This window comes from Hipposideros armiger, unplaced genomic scaffold (genome assembly GCF_001890085.2).
Source record: "Hipposideros armiger isolate ML-2016 unplaced genomic scaffold, ASM189008v1 scaffold_149, whole genome shotgun sequence".
NCBI lineage: Eukaryota > Metazoa > Chordata > Mammalia > Chiroptera > Hipposideridae > Hipposideros > Hipposideros armiger.
Genome location: NW_017731499.1, coordinates 1,477,464 through 1,497,174, shown reverse-complemented (window position 1 = coordinate 1,497,174; position 19,711 = coordinate 1,477,464). Strand labels below are relative to the sequence as shown.

Here is a 19,711-nt window from a genome sequence, read left to right as displayed (position 1 = left end):
GATGAAGGATGCCATTTTACGCTTTTCCCTTGAAAGGGCTCTGTGGCGGCCTCAGACCTGCCGTGAGAGAGGATGTGGAGGCCCAGCTGTCCAGATGCCCGGGGACAGCGAGGAAGCCAGGGGGCCACTTAGCGCACGATGCCTGCCTTTTTCTTTTGGACAACTTAAACACTTAGGTTTATTATAAACTTCCCGAATCACTTCACTCTTTGGTGAGTAATGTCCATGAAAAGGATCATTTATCTTCTATTTACTGAGTGACAACGAAGGGGCAGGGGCTGGCGAGGCAGAGAAAAGGGCAGCGCAGAGAAAGCTGCCATCTTCCGAACCTATCTTTTCCCGGGATTCCGCCTGCTGGATGGAGACAGGGAAGGCTCTGGGCTGGCGCTGCGGATTCAAGGGGGAGGGACACGCCAGAACACTCGGGCGGCGGCGGATACAGAGGAGCTGCCCCGCCCCTCACTGGCCCGGCATATGCGGGCACCTCACTCAACCTCTCTGACTCTCGCTTCCTCATCAGTAAAAGGAGGCTAACGATGGCAGCTCCTCTACTGGGTTGACGTGGGGTTAAGAGATTTAATATATACAACAGGCTTTCCACCCCTGACACGGGATCAAGTCCTCAATCAAATAGTATTCATATCAAAGTGAATCTTTCTGGCCCATCTGATCACACAGCCCAGCTCAGGGGAAGTGAATGTTATCTGAAGTTTCCACAGCGCTGGGGATCACTGTTTGCAATTAGCTTCCCCACCAATTTCTGCCATTTGGGCAGAAAGCCCCGAGGGAGAGCCTCTCTCGGTGATGCAGGGCAAGCTTTGCAGGCACACAGGTGTCTTCTGGCCCCGTACTCACGGTCATACTCCTGTATTCATCTTCAAACATGTCCAAAAAAATTTCTTCTCCCTAAAATGAAATGAAGAGAGGGAAGAGAAGATTATGCATATTTTTTCCCCCATACACAACAAAGTATTATAAAACTCCAGTTCATGGCTTTTGGGGCCATCTGTTTCTCATTAGCAAGTTCTCGTAAATCACCAGGAAGTAAAATATACACGTGAACATGAACACACACGCTCAAACGAAAGCCCAGGTATCAAATTGCACCTCTTAATATTTTTCTCCCTTTTTTAAGCATATGTAGTTAGATTTCTTCTGTCAAGGCAGTTAATTAAAAAACGCAAACCAAAAATAACCCCATATATCCTTAAAATATTAAAATGGTTAATATCTCAAGTGTTTAACATCCTCTATTTGTCAAGAACGGTTGGAGAAATAGGGAATCCTGGTTAAGCTGCCATGTCAGAACGACAAGGCTCCACATCTCTGAAAGGAATAGTATAATTAAATATACTTAACATTAAAATTAAACGGCTTGTTCCATTTGTTTTTGAGCTGTGCCCTTGGGGTTTTGTAGTTCCTGCAGCCCTGAGGACTCTGCCCAGGAGGTCCCTCTCAGAACAGGGTGGTGGGGATGAACTTGGCTCCAAGACACATAAACTGGGGGCCAAATCCAACTGCCTCTTGGAGCCTCTTTGTTTCGCTGCAAGGCTGGGATGACAGCCCATGTCTGCGTGGGTCCTTGTGAAGATGAAATGAGTGAACATGCACAAAGTGCTGAGCATAGAGGCTGCCAATCGGTCAGGGCTGGTAAGTGTTAGCGCTCACGGTCATGATGATCACAGCTGGAAAGGACCACAGCTGGGGAGGGGAGTCAGCTGAATGCATCATGACTGTAAGAACTGTCCTGACTCTCACACACGTGCGCACACACGTGCACACACACGTGCCCATGCGTATACACACACACACACACACACACACATGCTCAGGTTGGGAAAAGCAACAGGTCTTTTATATATTTTTCTAGTTATCAGAACTACAGATAAATTTGCATATTCTTGTGTGGTGTATAACCACAGAAATAACCCCTGAAAAGCCAAAGGCTTCTGAGATATTATATTACATTTAGGGTGTAAATCTTACAGAGTAAAAGAGAAAAATCGGGGTTGGGAGAAAGGAGCTGCAACCCAAATACAACAAGTCCTTACTTAACGTCGTCGACAGGTTCTTAGAAACTTCCACTTTAAGTGAGACGACATAGAACAAAATCAAATTTAGTATAGACTCATTGATACAAACAAGAGTTAAGCTACTACTGTATATTTCTGGTCACAAAAACATCATCCAACTTCTAAATAAAGACTTAAAACACTTCTCTTATTAAATATTGAAATAAGTGTGAGCTATTGATACATTTAAGAAAGATTAATAATAATAATAAGGGCCGGCCGAGTGGCTCAGTTGGTTAAGAGCTCGCTCAAGAGTTTGAGTTCTGAGCAACAGCGGTTCGAGTCCAGCCCGAGCTGAGCAGCCGCTGAGCTGCCAATAGGTAGCAGGATGGCTCAGCTAAAAAAAAAAATTAAAAAAAAATTGTCTGAATTTCCTAAGAAAGATTAATAAAAACAAGTAAGATCATTCTTTTCCAACCGCTTATTCCAGGTCAGGGTTGCAGGGGGCTGGAGCTTGTCCTGGTGGCTCAGGGTGCAAGGCGGAACCCACCCAGGACAAGACACCCTTTCCTCAGAGCCACTCACACCACAGCCACACGCACTCAGACTGGGACAATTTAGGCACCCCAATCCATCTCACGTGCACATCTTTGGGATGTGGGAGGGAACTGGAGTCCTCAGAGAAAACCCACACAGACGCGGGAAAAACGTGCAAACTCCACATGGACTACTGTCCAGGATGGGAATCCATTTTTTTTTTTTGCCTCATCAACGTTCTAGTGAAATGACATTGAACAAAACAATGCTTTGTGAGGACCTGCTGCATAGCTCTCCTTTTGTTAATGATAAAATAAAAAACCCTCTGGGAAAATGCCTACTAATGTGTCCTTCTGTTTTTGCAATCCAAAAGCTTTCTAAGGGGGGAAATACACCAGATCCAAAGATGACTCATGCAATGGTGAGGTTTCTGCTTCCTCGGGGCTTAGCTAGAGGACCTGTATCCTCACTTGGAGGCCATGCATGATTCGGGATGGTCTAACATGGGGGCTAACATGGGATGGTCTAACATGGACGACGGTGGCACCATCGTCTGGGCACGGCCCCCGTGTTGCTGTTGCACGGGGCCATCTGACCCTGGAGAGGTGGACTGCCAGATTACGTGACCTGGTTTTACCTCAACAAACACTGACGGTGGTTTAAAGAGCTTCCTGCAAAGAAAAGGATTCCTTGCATCTGTGTATATAATTCACAGCAGTTTAGAGAGAACATAAAAAATGAAGCACAGATGAACAAGAAAATGGCAACACGGACACCTTCCCTCCTCCTAAGAGGGTCTCTTCATCGGCCAAATTACAAGGACAAACCATCACTACCAGGATCTGGAGAGATCTGATGTGGAGGCCAAAAAATAAAAAATCTGCTAGGAGGGTTTGACATATGGATCGATCCACTATTGCTGACGAATGCTGAGACTTGCCTAAGAATATATAATGTCTTAAGGTAAGACCTAAACAAAGGCATCACAATGAGACACTTTAATACAAGTCATCTGGAACCTGAAGCCAAATCTGCTAATTTTTCAGGTCCTGGAAAGTCATGGTGGTCCTTGACAAAATCTCCCTAAACTTAATGATAAATGTTTGGAAGCCTTAGCATACATGCATATAAGTAATATACATGTAAACAATTCATAAACTCATATGTAATTCAAAAATATAATTGACTCTTGAACAACTAAGATTTAAACTGTGAGCATCCATATATACGCAGATTTTTTTCAATAAATACCTGTACTGTTTTCGGCCTGAGGCAGCGAATCTGAGGATGCAGAGGCCGACTGTATGCATTTATCTGCACAATTTTACATATGGGACTTGGGCATCTGCAGATTTGGGTATCTGTGTGTGTGTGTTGGGGGGCGACGGTCCTAGAACCAATCCCCGCAGATAGCAAAGGTATTTAAGTTTTGGGGGAGTCCAAAGGTATGCGCAGGGGGATAGGTGCCCCAACCCCCTGTGTGGTTCAGTGGTCAACTGTAATTTTATTGTATAAGCAATATATAGTTCATGAACACATAAGTTCACATGTATAGTTTAGTCGTGTGTGCATATGTGTATGTAATTCATAGTTTACATGTGAACGTCAATAAATGAGTTCCTATCTAATTGGTAAGTAAGCTGTCACTTCCTAGGGGGTGAGGCCTCAAAAGCTGTACTGAGCAGAGCAGGGGCAGAGGAGCTGAGGGTCCACTGCTCTCTCCAGAGATTGAGATTCAGCGTTTTCCCTCAAGCACCACAGGCAGAAAAACAACCCAGGACATGTAACTTATACGTGAACAGGACCGGACACTCACTACTGCCCTGCTAACAGGCTGCACACCACCCTGCTGTCCCCGGGCGCAGCCAGCTTACCTTATAAAAGTGCCGCACCAGGTGGACGCTTTCTTCTCTGGCGCCCTGTTAAAAGACAGGGAAGGCGTGAGGGAGGCGGGGCTCATGCAGGCAGGTGGGTGGGGTAGATTCCCGATTCTAAAACCTGAGGGTGCGTATATGTGACAGTTGTCGGACTAATATCCTTAATCTATAAAGTGGTGGATAGAACACTCAAAATAAAAAATGGGCAGAGGACAGGTGATTCAATGTGACGACATGGGAAGTTCTTATTTCACAGTTAAGTGGGGGACGGGGGGAATGGGTTATAAAATATGGCCATGATGGCTCAGTTTTTATTTTTAAAAATGTGCGTGAGTGCATGTGTATACCTGGAAAGACACACACCAAAGTGCTAACCACAGTTGTTACTTTTGACAACTGTACTTTCTAAATTTTCTAAAATAAACATGGAAAATAAGGGGGAAGACAATGAAAGCTATTTAAAACAATAAATGTAGATATTAGCACAATAAACTACAAATCAATGTGTGTACGAGTCTGTATGTGTATAAAACTTTTGTAATGCAAAAACAACAACAAAAGAATGAAAACCTGGAGACAAGTAGGGCCAAGTCATTGTAACAGGAACGGCTACAATTCAGTGACAGTGGGCTCAACGGGCCAGTCCCAGAGGAAGGGAAGGTGTGCAGGGATAAGCTTCTTGTTGCTGGTGTTGTGGGCACCACGGACGGGGGCTCCAGGCTGGATCCAGAGGCCTTCCCGGCCCCCCACTTCCTCCATGTTCCTCAGGGCCCTCAGGGAGTGCGGCGGCAGTGGGGCCCTCACCTCCAGGCAGGCCAGGTGCACGTCTTTGATGATGCAGCCCGCGCCGGTCACCACCTGCTGCTTCAGAAGCAGGCAGCTCAGTTCCAGAGTGGCCAGCCGGATCTTCCCGTCTGCAGAGCACATGAGTCAGCCTCACACGCGCAGGGCTACGGGCCGTAAACACAGCCTCCACCTTTCTGACTTTTAGCTTAATAGGTCAGCTGATCGGCCGACGGTTCAAGGCCCCTGACATCCAGTGGGGACAGTGAGGGAACCCTACGTGCCAACCCCTTTTCCCAATTAGTTACAATGAAGTGTCCCCATATGCACACGCCGAATACTCCCCTGCAGTGGCTTCACTGGGAGCAGGGACGCAGGAAAAAGAGGGCAGCTAGTCATTATCACTGAAGGCCTAGACAGGGGCCGTCTGTGGGTGCTTTGCTTGCCTAGCACTCCTTCCCCTTCTTTAGGGACGAGCACCCCCCATTTCCTCTGGAGAACCACAAGCCCCACCACTGGACATGTGACTTGGGAGAAGCTGATCCCGTACCCCCATGCTAATGGTGGGCACAGCACCCAGGCTGCTTGGGGTGCTCTAGCCCTGTCAGTGATCGGGATGGGGACTGGCAAGGGAGCTAACCGAGGCCAGTAAGGCTCAATTCTCCAACTTGCTGGAGCCACTGGACAACAGAACCTCTCCTCGTGCTGGGCTGTGGAGAGGAACAGCGGTGGGGCCTGAGTGGCACGAGCATTATATCCACCATGGCCACTTCCCCACCCTCGCCAGCATTTTCAGTCTTTTGTCAAGTGTTGCAAACTGAGCCCTGAGCCTCCCTTGCCACCCGACTGCCCAAGTGACTCTCCTGCAGCACGTCGAGGGCCCCAACCGGGAAGGGGATGGCTGGCACTGCTGGCAGCTCTCCTGCCAAGACAGAAGGCCTCAGAGTCCAAAGACAGACTTGAAAATAGTTGTTTGAGCCCCTGGATGCAGCTGTGCCTGAAGCCAAGGCCCAACAGACTTAACGTTACACAAGCCAACGGCTTTGTCTGTTTCTCTTTGTATTGTTTTAGTCAGTCTGGGTTGGGTTTCTGTTGATTGTAACCAAGTTCTGGGTGACATGCTATCCTACTGTGCTCCGAGCACTGTCTGGGAGTTTTACAGTTGCTGCCTCAAGGAGTCCCTATAAAAACCCATTGCCATGGGTGTTCTAAAGACTGAGGTTTAGAAGAGCGAAGTGACTTGTCCGAAGTCTCGCCCTGGACAGTGGTGGACTCCAGGTGGCACGAATGCCAAAACCCACATCTGACATCACTCCTGGAAGCATCTGTGACTGCCCAACCAAAGGGCAACCTGAACGAATGCAAACTCCTCCCTGGGTCTTTAAGTTCACTTCTGGGGAGAGGTCCCAATGTGGAAGAGGGGTCAGGGGAGGAGCAAGTCCCCAGGCCACATCCCGCAGGCATTGGAAATGTCAGGGACCCAGGTGGGCCACTGGGAAAAGCTCAAGGCACACGGAGCACAGCACACCTCCGTCCCCGCCTGTCCTTCAAGGCCTCATGTGTCAGGTGGGGAACAGATGGGAAGCGGGAAGCATTTGGTCAAAAATGAGCAGGCTGTTGCAAGCAGAAACAGGCCTCTATTACCATGATACAAGCCCAGGGGCCCCATGGGAAAAGGCTGGTTAGTCTCAGCTCAATCACTGTCCTGCCCCAGCCCTACCCAGCCCAGGCCCACCCCCACTTCCGAGCTGCTGCCCTGCCCCAGGGCACCCACGGCCCCCGCTCCTCCCAGTTCAGCAGTCCTCCGGAGTGCAGTCTCACTCCTGCCCCCCCCCCCCCCCCCCCCCCCCCCCCCCCCCCCCCCCCCCGCGGAGCCACACTGTCACCCAGGTCAGAAACACCCCTTCTGCTGCCTCCAGGGACATGAAACATGACTTTCCACCAAAACCTTTTCCCTTTGCAAGTTCCTGCTAAGGAGCTGGCTTCCTCCCACTGGGCTTGTCTCTTGAGGAAAACGGAGAGGCAGCAAGCTCCTTAATCCTCATGGCAGCTTCCAGACTGTTCCTCTGAGCTGCCCCAACCTCTTCTCTTCAGAAATCCAGGCTGTTCTATACACCAGCCCTCACTGGGCCCGCCGTCCCGCCCACGCTGGAGGTTCCTCTCCCAACATCCAGGCCACAATCCACCTTCCTCCGTCACGGAGCCATGTCCGCTCACACAGCTCCTGCCAACTGCCCTCTTGGCCACCGCCCTTGGGAGACAGAGTTGCCCCAGTTGAGAACCCCTGTGCTAGATCACCCTACCTCTTTCTAACCCTTGCTGTGGCTGTGGACCACTGTTGGCTAAAACTTCAGAACTAGGCTGACAAGGCCAGACACCGGGTGTACCTTGTATTATCAAAAGCTTCTGGCCCAAAAACCTTCCCACCGTTCCCCTCACTCACTCTCCCAGCCTAGTTCAAGCTCAAATGTAGCCTTGGGCCACCCTGCACGGAGGAGAGCAGACATTGGCAAACCTGGCAAAAGAGGTGCTGGGAATGGGAAGACGAGGAAGACAGACAGGGAAGGAAGGAGAGGAGGCCCAGGATGAAGGAAGACATGGCAGGACAGGAGGGCATGGTTAGCCCCAGGCACAGGCATGTGTGGCAGAGGGAGTGGCCAAGATCCGCCTGGATCCCCGGAAGGGCCAGGTCTGGGGCCCAGGGCTCCGGGCGCCCCCTAACTGCACCACCCCTGTGAACAGCCAACACGCCCCAGGCACCTGGCTGGGCGGCATTGTTCATGATCCTGATGAGTCTTTCGGCCAGGAGGTGGTTGTAGGTGGTCTTCTCGGCCGCACTGGGTGCTGGGAGCTGGATTCGCTCTAGCTTTTCAGGATCCATGCCTGGAAGGGAGACAGCGACACCTTACCGAGAGCTCTCCTCATCCTGAAAGGCGCCTGCGAGCAGGGCTCCCCCAACCTCGGCCGTCCACGCTTCATCCCCACGATTTTTGCCACGACTGGGTGTTGCCTGAACTATACCTCACCTCTACCTCGGAATTTTCTGTAAATGGAACTTAGGGAAATATATTAAAACATACGTTTTCTATCACTATTTGTAAATGGGAAATCAGCATTGCTGCAATACTGACAGTAATTATGACACCAGAAAAAGAAAACCAAACGATGTTTTTGCAATTAAGCCAAAGACTGCTGATGGGCTATGCACTGTTGCCCCGAGGCCTGCTCTGTCTGTGTTAAAAAGGGAGCTTGGCAGGTACTTAGAAGGTGCTGAAGGCACCTGAGCTCCAAGGTGACACACTCCTGGACAAAATCACAGGGAATGGAAAAAGGTATAACTTTCACACAGTTTGCTTCACTGCCATTTTGTGCCATGTCTGGGTGCCCCCTGAGGCCACCCCTGTATGAGACACATGCCAGCCACAATGGGAAGTAGGGGGTGGGCGCAGACCTAGAGAAACAGAGAGCAGGCAGAAAGAAAACAACAGCCACCCCCAACATCACACCTCAAGCTCTGAACACCAAACACAGAGAGCTGGGCCCACCCCTCAACACACACTCCGGTGGCAGCAGGCGCCGTGCTGGGCCGGGAGTGGCAATGCAGGAAGAGAGCAGGCTAAACCTTATTGCAGAAAGGTGCAAGTGCTGTGAAACCCACGGAGGGGCTCTATCTCTAAGAGGCAAAGGAATCACTTTTTCTCCAGTGAAGAGTAAGAGCTTTTGAAAAGACAAAAGACAAGACGGGGGGAGCGGGATGGAAAGAGGAATGTGCAGAGTCTAACTGTGAACCGAGTATCGTTTCTCCTAGAGCAAAACCGGAGAGAGACTGGGGTGACAGGAACGCCTGTTAGCACCACTTCAACAGGGCAGGTGTGGGACGAGGCGTGTTCCAAATCCTTCTCCTCTCACCTAACATGGCTCTGGAAAAGGACGCCTGCACAAACAAACATTTCTCTTGAGCCAAGCTTGGAGAGCTGAACAGATTGTTTGTGCTCGAAGCACGTCTCTTCCTGTTATTCCACAAAAGGGGGGAAGGTGGCACTTCTGGGAACTCTTGAAATACGGCCCCTTGAGTACTAGATGACGCTTCATTTAGAACCTTGACAAAATAGTGGAAGATAGTGCTGAAGCGCTGATTGTCTGGATTGTAAGTAACTCCCCCACGCACATTGACGTCAGAAACCATAACAATATATCTTGTTTTACTGAATTCCTTCCAGCTCCAAACCAGAGGCTAAGTCATGCCAAGGAGATGACACGGGTGAGAGACAGCCTGAGGGGCCCGGGTTGCGTAGTTCTCGCTCATGCCCCACCACTGCGGCTTCCGTCAAAACATTTGATTGCAGTGAAAATCTAATTTGTGGATTCTGTATCTCATTTTGATGTGAAATGTCTAACTTTGAAGGATTCTGGTTTATTAAACGGCAAGAAGTACACCAATTGAATCCTTTTGGCATTTGTTTTTCTTTCCAGAGATGTCAACACCGTCCTAACATCTCTCTATCTTTTCGTTTCTGGCCCTTTGAGAACTGTCAGTTAGTGGTCCGGGGGGGGAACATGGCTGCTCGGACTGCTCGGCGCATCATCCAACTTCATGACCTGACCATCTATCATCCCACTTCAAAGGGGATGGACGGCAGAAGGAGCCCAGCTCCCCTGGGAACGTGGCGGTGGCCGGCAGAACCAGGGGGAGACACCGGCTCGGACCAGCACTTGAATTTCTATGGTGAGCTCCACTGTGTCTCTTTCCCGTTATTGCCCCCAAAAAACCTCGTAAAATTTGTCAAAAAATGACGAATCTGCAGCAAAATCTTCTCTCGACAGGAAAAGCAACACTCCAAGGTTATCCTGACCTTTCTCAACTGGCAGCTCTGCTCTCTGTGAAGGGGGGCAGGGGATCCCGCGGGACTGAAACACTTCCAGAACCTCACGGGGCCAGGCTCCAGGGCAACCTCTTCCTTTCGTGAGGACACTAAGGCCCAGAGATGTTAAGTCACAACCCCAAGGTCACAGAGCAAGTTAGAACCAGGATGATTACAAAGGTGGGGGGGTCCAGATGGGGAGGGGGTGGTACCACCTGCACCGAGAGCCAACCACGGCAAGCAGTGTACCAGGGGTCTGCCTCTGTGCTGACGACAGGGCCTCACTGTGTCCTGGGGCTCGCTCTCTCCAGGGTCCTTTCCACACTGTGGTCAGGTGGAGGTGGAGAGAGCTGGGTGCAGGGTGCAGAAGGAATTCTGTTTTGATACTCAACCTCTTGGACCCTCAGTCTCCTTTCCTGTGCAATGGGGATAATTACAGTGACTGTCTGTCCCAGGGCTGCTGTCAGGATCCAGGAGGAGCATGCCGCTAACCACGGATGCGGAGTTCTACTTTAAGCACGGCATAATGTATTTTGGTATCGTTTGTATTAAAAGAATGAAAGGACAAAATGACAAAAAAGGAAAACAACCTAACAAAAGCTGAACTCAAGCTATTTTAGAAGACCCCAAGAAGGCACGCTGCGCTGTTTGGGGGCCAGCTCGGAGGCAAGCTGCTCAGTGTGGATTCTGAGGGATGAGTGGGAATTTGCCTTAAGCTGCACAGGAGGAGGGGGGACTGCAGGAGTGTGGCAGAGCTGGGAAGGGCGGGGTGAGGGGCTTTGGGAGGAAGTGATGAGGCAGACGTGGGGAGTGGGGCGGAACAGGCAAGGCTTGGATGCCAGGACCCCTGGAGGGCAGCTAGGGGAGGTGACATGATCCGGTTGTGTCCTGGCTGACTCTGAAGTGCTCTCCATTCCCCCGGCCACCACGCTTCCAGTGCTTCCTCACACACAGACGTGGTATTGTAACGCATTCTATGTGACGTGGTTTTTACCACCAGCCACGGGGAGACAGAGCAGGGTCGATTCCATACAACATACGGCAAAACCTCGTAAAAAAACCCTCTGAACATCTCCATTCTTTCCCCAAAGTTCCTCCAGGGCCAGGTGCCTCCTCCTTCCCTCCCACGTCTCTCTCTCTCTCCCTGCCATGGCCTCTGAAGCCCCCTCTGTTAGGCTGAATCAGCCCGCCTTCGTCCTTGGCTTTCAAGGCCTGTGCAGCAATTCAAAAGCTCCAGACATTCTTCTGGTCCAAACAAAATGGTGGCTGGCAGTTGTGAAGGAACAAGGTCAATGTCACAATATGATAAGGAGATGCATGTGAAAGGGAAAATGGCACATGGGTACGTACATGCACACACACACACACACACACACACACACACACACACACACAGGTTTCAGTCACTGCAAGGCAGGCTTTGTTGAAAACTTGATCAAGTTTCCTGGCTAGCCATTCATTTCCCTTTGACTGAAACAAACACTGTGGAGAATCTATTGTCCTATGTACTTCAACTCTTAAGTGCCAAGGTACAGACCAATTCCTAAGAAACGCAGATGCACTTCACATGGCCCGGGGACAACGCTGTCACGCTCAGGCTCCCAGCACACCACATGCTTCCTTGGTCCCTCGGCCTCAGCCGGCCTGAATGAGTCAGAACGGATCTTCCCTTCCCAGGGCTTCTACCCCAACAACCTCAGGGCTGGGGTGGAACTCCCAACTGACGAATTCAAAGACTCCAGCAGAGAAGGGAGGGGTGTGGCTCCATGTCAGTAACCAGTTACTAAGCTTCCCCTCTAAATTCTAATTTCTGGATTCTTCCTTCTTTGTGGTAGTTTCCATTCAGGAAAGGGGTGGAGAAGACCCAGAGTAAAGTTACATAAAAAGAAGTAGACAGTCAAACCTGGAAAAAGAGACCACAATAATGCTAGGTAAATAATAGTCAAAATATTTTTTTTTCTTTTGACCATGCAAGGTTTCCTTGGCTGTAGTCACGCAAGCGTTGGCAGTTTTGCAAAAACTATAGACCAACTATTTCAAAACCTACCCAGATGTTGGGCTGATTTCCAGTGTACTTCCAGCTCTGATTATGTTTCAGTCGAGATCCAAAATGATGTTTTGCCAGCTCTCTGCATGGTGAAAGCCTCCCTGTATCCTATTACCTTTCAACTTTTCCCATACCTTTCATCCACATGCCAGTAACTTCTTAGCAAAACAAAACAAAACAAGCCCAAGATTCCTCTTGGGTAAACAAGGATAAACGGAGGGGCAGGAGTAGTAGGGTGGTGGGTGGAGTGGGGAAACTTTAAGAGAATACAAAAGCTGCAACAGTCGCTCCCTCCTCCCCCTTGGGCCGGGGTTCTGCAGACCTGACAAAGGACAGAGGCTGCATATTCTATTACAGATATGAACCAGAATTCATTATGGGGCCCAATTGAATCAGGGCGAGCGCCCTCCTCCAACCGGTCAACCCTTCCCACTGTGGGATATTCATTTTGGTGCAGCATCTAATCTATTATGATTTACTGGAAGGCCTGAGCTAACATTTGGTTTTTATTAACATTGCTTTTATGTTAAAATTGTCTTATGATGAAAAATCTATCAGAAAGAGACCATTTCATTAGGGGGCCTGCTTGGAGGGTACGGATCTCGACAAGAGAGGCTGAAGGTTAAGTGAAGCTAACTGCCTGCTGCCTAACCCAAAAACCAGCCAACCAACAACCAACTCACAGCAAATGCAGACCCTGTGCCCACAGGCCAGGACCATCAGACAGCACCCCGACCAGGCAGTTCGCCCTGGGCGTCTCCCGGGCACCCAGACCTCCGGGTGCCAAACTTGAACTCTCTAGCCCCCTCTCCAAACCTGCTCCATGGCCCACACTCACTGGCTCTAGAAACAGCACCACCAGCCGCACAGGGGCAGGAGTCAGGGATCTGGGCATCACCCAGGCTTCTGTCCCCCTTAGGGCCCCCTCCCCTGCAAATCAGGCAAAGCTCCCCCTCCCTGGCCGGGCTCCTCTCCTTGTCCCCCCATCTTAGTAAATGGCCCCACACAGCTGCTCAAGTGTCCCTTTCACTCAACCCCCACATCCAATCCATAAGCTCATCTGGCTCTAGCTTCAAAATATGTCGTAAAATCTTCCATTTTCCCCTTCTCCACAGCCAACCGTGCTCATTCAATCCCCATTAGCCCCTGCCTGGGCCCCTTCCTGACAAGCCTCCCAGCCTCCCCTCTTGCAACTCACTCCCCCACCCCCATTAATCTACTTTCCATCCAGAAGCTAGTGTTCTTTCAACCATTTCCATCTCATCACACCACTCTTCTAATTAAAAATCCTTTGGGGGAGTCCCACTGAGCTTATAATACAATCTAAATTCCTTTTCACGGACTTCAAGGCCTTTCACAGTCTGGTCTCTGCCCCCCTACCTGGTCAGCCTCACCTTGGCCTGCTTTCTGCTCCTCAAGCCTGTAAGCTTTCCCCTCACCTCAGGGCCTTTGCACATGCTTTACCATCTGCCCGGAGCACTCTTGCCCCAGATCTTTGCACAGCTGACTCCTTGTCATTCTTTGGACTTTGGCTCTGATGTTCCTTCCTCACAGAAGCCTTGCCTGACCACCCTGGCTAGTAACCCCTGCACCACCACCACTGGTTTCATCTTGATCACTCTGCAGTCACAACTTATCTTCTGGTTCACTCGAACGAGACCCATCAGACTTGTTCCAGGGCCCACAAAAGAGCCTAGTACGTAGTAAGCACTCAGCAGATATCTGTCCAGGTGAGAAAGTCGTTCAGTTTCACCTCCTCGACACTGCCCATACCTGCCCACATCTCCATCCACCCATCTTCTGGCTGAACTATCGTGAACCCATTCCGAAGGTTGCAGAGAGGATCAGATCAGTTCCTGGCTGAACTGTCCTTCAGCAGCCCCTACCCAGCTCCTCGGGTGCAGTTCACAGTTGCTGCTAACCACTCCCTGTAGACCGGCTCCAGCCTGCCATCTCCCAGAGCACCTGCCCACCATGGGCACAATGCCCGCCCACCTGATGAATGAACAGCGATCCTACAGACGACGTGGCACAGGCTCTTATGCCCCCTTTTGCTCTGTCTGCTGTCAGTTTCCTTTCAACCTTCTGGCTGCTCCATCCCCAGCCCCCTGAACCCTCAGCCCGATGTGCCTGGGAAGTCTGCCTCGATTCCCTCGGGCTGGGCCCATGCCCGCCACCAGGCGCATTCGCCTCCATGTAATGCAGTCTCTTGATGGGTCTTCAGTACCAGACTGATGCTCTCTTGGGCAAGGGCCTCGGGCGGCCTAGATTCCATAGCCCCTATGCTGAGTGCTCTGCCTGGCAGGCAGCTGGTGCCCCACATGCATTTGTTGAAAAACTACATGAATAAGTTCATCACGATCTGCCTAACGACATGGTCTTTTGGAACCAAAGGGGATTTCAGCAAACCCGTGTGAGTCACGTGGATTACGCAACGCTTTCCTGCTTGAACAACCTTCAGAGCATCCCGCTACATCAGACGCCATGATGGGTCCCTGCTCACCCGTCACGCTGCTCTCACCTTGCTCCCTCCACAGCAGCCACACTCGCCTCCATGAAAATATTTGTTTGGTTCACCACTGTATTCTCAATACTAATCACAGTGCCTGGCCTCTCACGAGGGCTTCAAAAATGTTTGTTAGAAGGGTGAATGAATAAATAAATGAACAGCATTAGCAGGAAAGGGAAGAAGGCATGAAATGCCCTCGAATATACAGTTCCTCTTGTAAGAAGAAATCCCCAAGAAGGAAAGGCGGCCTCCCCAGGCAGGACCTTGGGAGGGCTGCCTCCCTGGGCCACAGCACTGAACGGAGGAGCACCAGCAGCGCATGTGCAAAGCACCACTTATGGCTGGGCTCCAGGAGGAAGCCCGTTGGGGAAGCCAGCCACCCTCAAGACGGAGCGCTCACCCATGTGCCCCTGGGCCTTCTGGAACCTGGCGTCTCCACCCCCAGACAGCATCTCCCTGCTGAAGCCCTGACCACAGGCTACAGGAAGATGGCAGCCAAGGGGAGCGGCCCCATGGCTGAGAGACACTCTATCACCAACCCTGGCTGCGTGCTGACCGGTCCTAGGTGCTAAGCTGGGTGCTCAGGGGGCCACTGAGGGAGACATGGTCTCTTTCTACCTTCAGAGGCCTGGCAGTCCAGTGTGGGAGGAGAAACACGCAGAGGAAAAATGGTATAAAAAGTGCTATGGACACTTCATGGAAATTAAAAACGTCTGCTCTTCAAAAGATATTTATTAAGAAGATGCAAAGCCAAGCCACACATTCGGAGGAAAACTTTGCAAAACTCATGTGAGAAAGAACTTGTATCCAGAACATGTAAAGAATTCTCAAAACAACAATAACAAAACAGACGAGCCATTAAAAAAATGGGCAAAGGATTTGAAAAGACACCTCACCAAAGAAGATTTGCAAAGAACAAATGAAGCACTTGAAAAACTGTTCAACACCGTTAGTCATTAAGGAAAATACAAATTAAAATCACAAGAAGATGCCACTACATAGCTACTAGAAAAGCTGAAATTTAAAAGGTGATCATACCAAGTACTGCCAAGTATGTGAAGACGCTGGAAGCTCATACTCTAGTGGTGGGATTAAACTATACAGCATTTTGGAACAGTTTGGCAGTTTCTTAAGAACAAACACAAACCTATCATGTGCTTCAGCCATCCCATTTCTCAGTATTTACCCGAGAGAAAGGATTAAGGTCGGGGTCAGGGTCAGAGTTGGGGTCAGGGTTAGGACCCATCACAGGTAAGCAGAATTTCAGTAGGTGATGGTGATGAGGCAGAGAAAATGGGTAGGAAAAAACATAAGTGAATACAAGAGGTGGCTGACTAACCGGAAACAGGTAGGCATGTTGGCACTGACTGGGGTGGCTGCCAGGCTTCCAAAGGGCTCCTTCTATGAGAACAGTCCCAGAATAGGGCTCAGCCCGGGGCTAAGTCTGTGCTATATAACCCTGACCTCCAGCCACCCCTGACAGCTCCCAGAGTTAGACCCACCAAGCTGGGACGATCAGAGCTCTTCTCCGAGAGTGTGAAGCCTGAATGGAGACAGACTCCCAGCCTTAAGGGAAGTCCTCAGAGTGGGTCAGTTCCTACCCTCCCTCGGGGTCCCAGCAGTTTCCTGGGTCCTGTGAGCTGCCCCTGGGGCCTTCCTACAGTCTTTCCCTTTTAGTTAGGTTAGCGAGAGGGGGGTCCTGCTGCTTGCAACCAAAAGAACATTCAAGAATTCAGTGAGCGCCATGGCTGCAAGTTTATCTCCACGAAAGAGTTCTAGCACTACATAAAAATGTTAACCCTGGGCCAGAACCAAGGGTCTGTGAAGGGAAGTAGGGGGAATCAGAGCAAGTTGGAATAGTGGGTGCAGTCTGGATGCTCAAAGTGACAGGCACCGGGGGGTGGCGTTGAAGAGAGAGGAGAAGGCACAAAAGGTTTCTGAGCACGCTCAACGCAGTGTCCCAGAGGGTCAGCTGGCGGTGCCAGGAGCATGGACTACCAAGTGTCTGAGCCCTTGGCGAGGCTGTGCTGACTGCCACCGGGATGGCGTGCCCAGGTCTTTCCTGCTCCTAGGCCTGTGGTCCTCTCCGCCAGCACCTAGCTTAGGGCCAGGCGCTGAGCTGCACTCAGTTCAACTCTGCTGATGAGAGAGGCTGAGGAGGGGGCTCTGGCGAAACTTGATGACTAAATAATAGGATCCAAGGAGGGAAGGAGCTAAAGGTCACGGCGCTCTCAGACTTGGCTGGCAATTTCAACTGAAGCAGATGTGGCAGGAAGTATGGTGAGGTCGGGGTCCACGTACAGCGATGAGTGTAGTGTAGACAGGAGGCTTCCAGGTGTTGCTGGAGCACCAAGAGTGCGTGTTCAGCACGCAACTGGCAGGGGTTCAGGTCACGGAGCTGGGATGAGGAGGGGACAGAAGACAGAGGCCGGGGGAGTGGCAAGCGATCCGCTGGTGGGAGGGGCCTAGTCTCAAGGAGGTCTGTTTGCTCCCAGTAACTGAGGGCTCCTGAGTGCCAGGCACCAAGCCGGGAGCTGGAGGGGATCGCTGGTGCCATGCAAGGGCCATCAGGGTCAGTCCAGTCTCTAGCAGGAGAAGCATGGAAACAGCCTCAGTGCCGTTCAATAAGGGAGTGACAGAATAAATGATGGCACAGGTGTATGATGCAAAAGAACAAGGTGCTTTTACAGGGACGTGAAATGATGTGCTGATGTGAGAAAAACAAGGTATAGGACAGACAGTAAATAAGGAAAACCTCCACTGGTGGGAACAGTTGTGGAAATAACATCATACATACTTGTACTTGGGTTTGCACAGGTATCTTTAAACAGACACACAAGAAATTAGTAACATGAGCTGCTTTGAAGAAAAGAGTTGGAGGACCAAGATGGGAGAGAGAAGGCTTTTTTGATTATACGCTCTTTTGCCACTAGTCATCTTATTTATCATGACTAATGGTTTAAGAATAAAGAAACACTGCGTTATATTGAGCACCTTTTACATGTTTCTAGCCATGGGCTGTCTTGGTAAGACCCACTTCCACCTACTTCCCAATAAGCTCCTGAAAAGCCTCCGAAACATCCCCTGATGCAAAGTCTCGTCTGTGCCAAGCCCAGCTCTTGGCGGGGGCCCGGAGGAATGTTCTTGATTCCTTCTTCAAAGAAGTGATGTGGCGGTTTCAGAACCCACTCTTGTCAAGCCTGGCGGGGCACGCACCAGGCTGTCCCCAGAGAGGAAGTGAATGAATGAAGCCTAATCAAGCCCGGCAGCTCTGCAGGAGTCTGGTCCTGACCAGTCAGCCTCAGCAGGGGAAGGTGGGGAACCACACCTTTCCTCCGAAAGGAAATCGACGCTTTCCCGCCATCCACCCAGAGCCTGTTTTAGCTCTGAACCCAGAACGAGAACATCCACTGTTATAAATAGCAAAACCAAGATTACAGCTGGACTGATTTCAGCTCTGATGTTAGGAGGGAGGCCGGGCACTGAGGCAGTTGTAAAGCGAGGGGTCGAGAGGAAAACCACAGTGAGAATACAGTCAGGCTGCGTCAGACAGTCACACTTGAATCTTTTTTTCCCCCCATGTTGACTGAGTAACCAATTCCTGTGGCTCTGGTCTGCAGAAAAGCACCTGAGAAATTCTAAGAAGGCTGAAGAGGTGTTTTGAGGGAGTCCGCCAACCAGAAAGGAGATTCCTCAAGGAAAGCAGCTTCCCTTCCTCCTTGCAGACAGCGGAGGGCAGGCATGCCAAGGCGGCAGGGGGATGAGTGGCCTTACCTTTGTTATGAGACATGGCGTAGAGGAGGCAGAGCACGAAGAGTGCGTGGTAGTCATCTTCCGGGCTGTCCAGCGCATGGTACACCATGTCCAGGAAGGGCCTGGAAAAGAGGAGGGCCTGGTGAGCGCCGTGCTGCACACGGGTGAACACCTCTCCCCTCCGACCTGCACGGGGGGAGCCAGCAGCCTTTGAACCTTAAGTTCTGCCTCCAGCACACGGCGGGTCCATCGTGTGCCCAGCCCAGCGCTGGGCACTGAGGACATAAGACAAACGAGAAACAGGCTCTGCCCGTGGGAAGCCGCTGTCTTGAGGGGAGAGTGACTGAGGAACAGACCACTTAATCACGTCACAATCATTCGCCAGCTGTCCCGGACACTGGGGATAAATGATACGAAGTCCCATGCCAGTGGGTAGAGACAGAGAACAGACAGTCCACAGAGTCACTTCACAGAGTGACAAGAGGATGAAGAAAACAGGACAACATGACAGGCACCAAGTGGGCACACTCTCAGAATGTGGGCTCTGGAGCCAGGCGGCCTGGGTCCAGGTCTGGTCCTGCCTCTCAGCTGCAAACCCTCGGGTAAGCTGAGTAAACTCTCTCCATTTCCACACCTTACAGATGGGTTCAACTCTACATGGTTCTTTGAGGGATTCAAGTGAAATGACAACTGAAAGGCACTTATCCTGCGCCTGGTACACAGTGGGAAGTGCTAGGACGTGAGAGCTGCCACTTGATTTCTATTTTGATTACTTCAAGGGCATTTTTCCACGGTCTCACTCTGCTGGTCCTGGCCCAGCCGTTTCTTGGACCAACTTTCCCTAACTGGTGAGAATCGATATGAGGTCTCTCACCTCGGATGCTTTGTGGGTGAGATCTATAGAGGGGTCGCAAATATCACAAACCGCACCCCCCAAATGCTGCCCTTCCAGGTGAAAGGCCTGGCCCAGGAAGATTCTCCAACACCAGGATAATAGGACATGCGCACATCTGACCCCCGGGCAGGAGGCTCTGATCCGTGACCGCCTGCGGCTTCCCCTCTGGATACCAGGCTGAAGCCAAGAGAGCAGAGCGCTTCAGCGAGTGACCAAGGGCGCACTTGACCGCTGGAAGGACATGCAGCTACTGTCAGCATCGGTTGTGTGGGGGGAGTGAGATGCTGAGGCAGAGAAGCAGGGAGATGGGCCACTGCATAACCTTTTATACTTTTCTGAATTTTGAACTCCATAAGTGGACCATCAGTTCAGGATATTCCATTAAAAATTGCAAAAGAGAAAGGAGTGAAAATGTACTTGCTGTACATTCCACACA

The 19,711-nt window shown here is 50.8% G+C and overlaps 1 protein-coding gene across 6 annotated transcripts in view; it reads right to left on the bottom strand.

The window, feature by feature from the left end:
• CLEC16A (C-type lectin domain containing 16A) overlaps positions 1–19,711 on the bottom strand; it is a 225,531-nt gene that overhangs the window by 120,475 nt on the left and 85,345 nt on the right. For all 6 annotated transcript variants that reach the window (XM_019650914.1, XM_019650919.1, XM_019650917.1 and 3 more), the window contains 5 exons: positions 18,402–18,502; positions 7,970–8,092; positions 5,231–5,340; positions 4,424–4,468; positions 856–906 (listed from right to left, as the gene is read on the bottom strand). In XM_019650914.1, the coding sequence (XP_019506459.1) occupies positions 856–906; positions 4,424–4,468; positions 5,231–5,340; positions 7,970–8,092; positions 18,402–18,502 (430 nt within the window). The remainder of the gene's footprint in view (positions 1–855; positions 907–4,423; positions 4,469–5,230; positions 5,341–7,969; positions 8,093–18,401; positions 18,503–19,711) is intronic.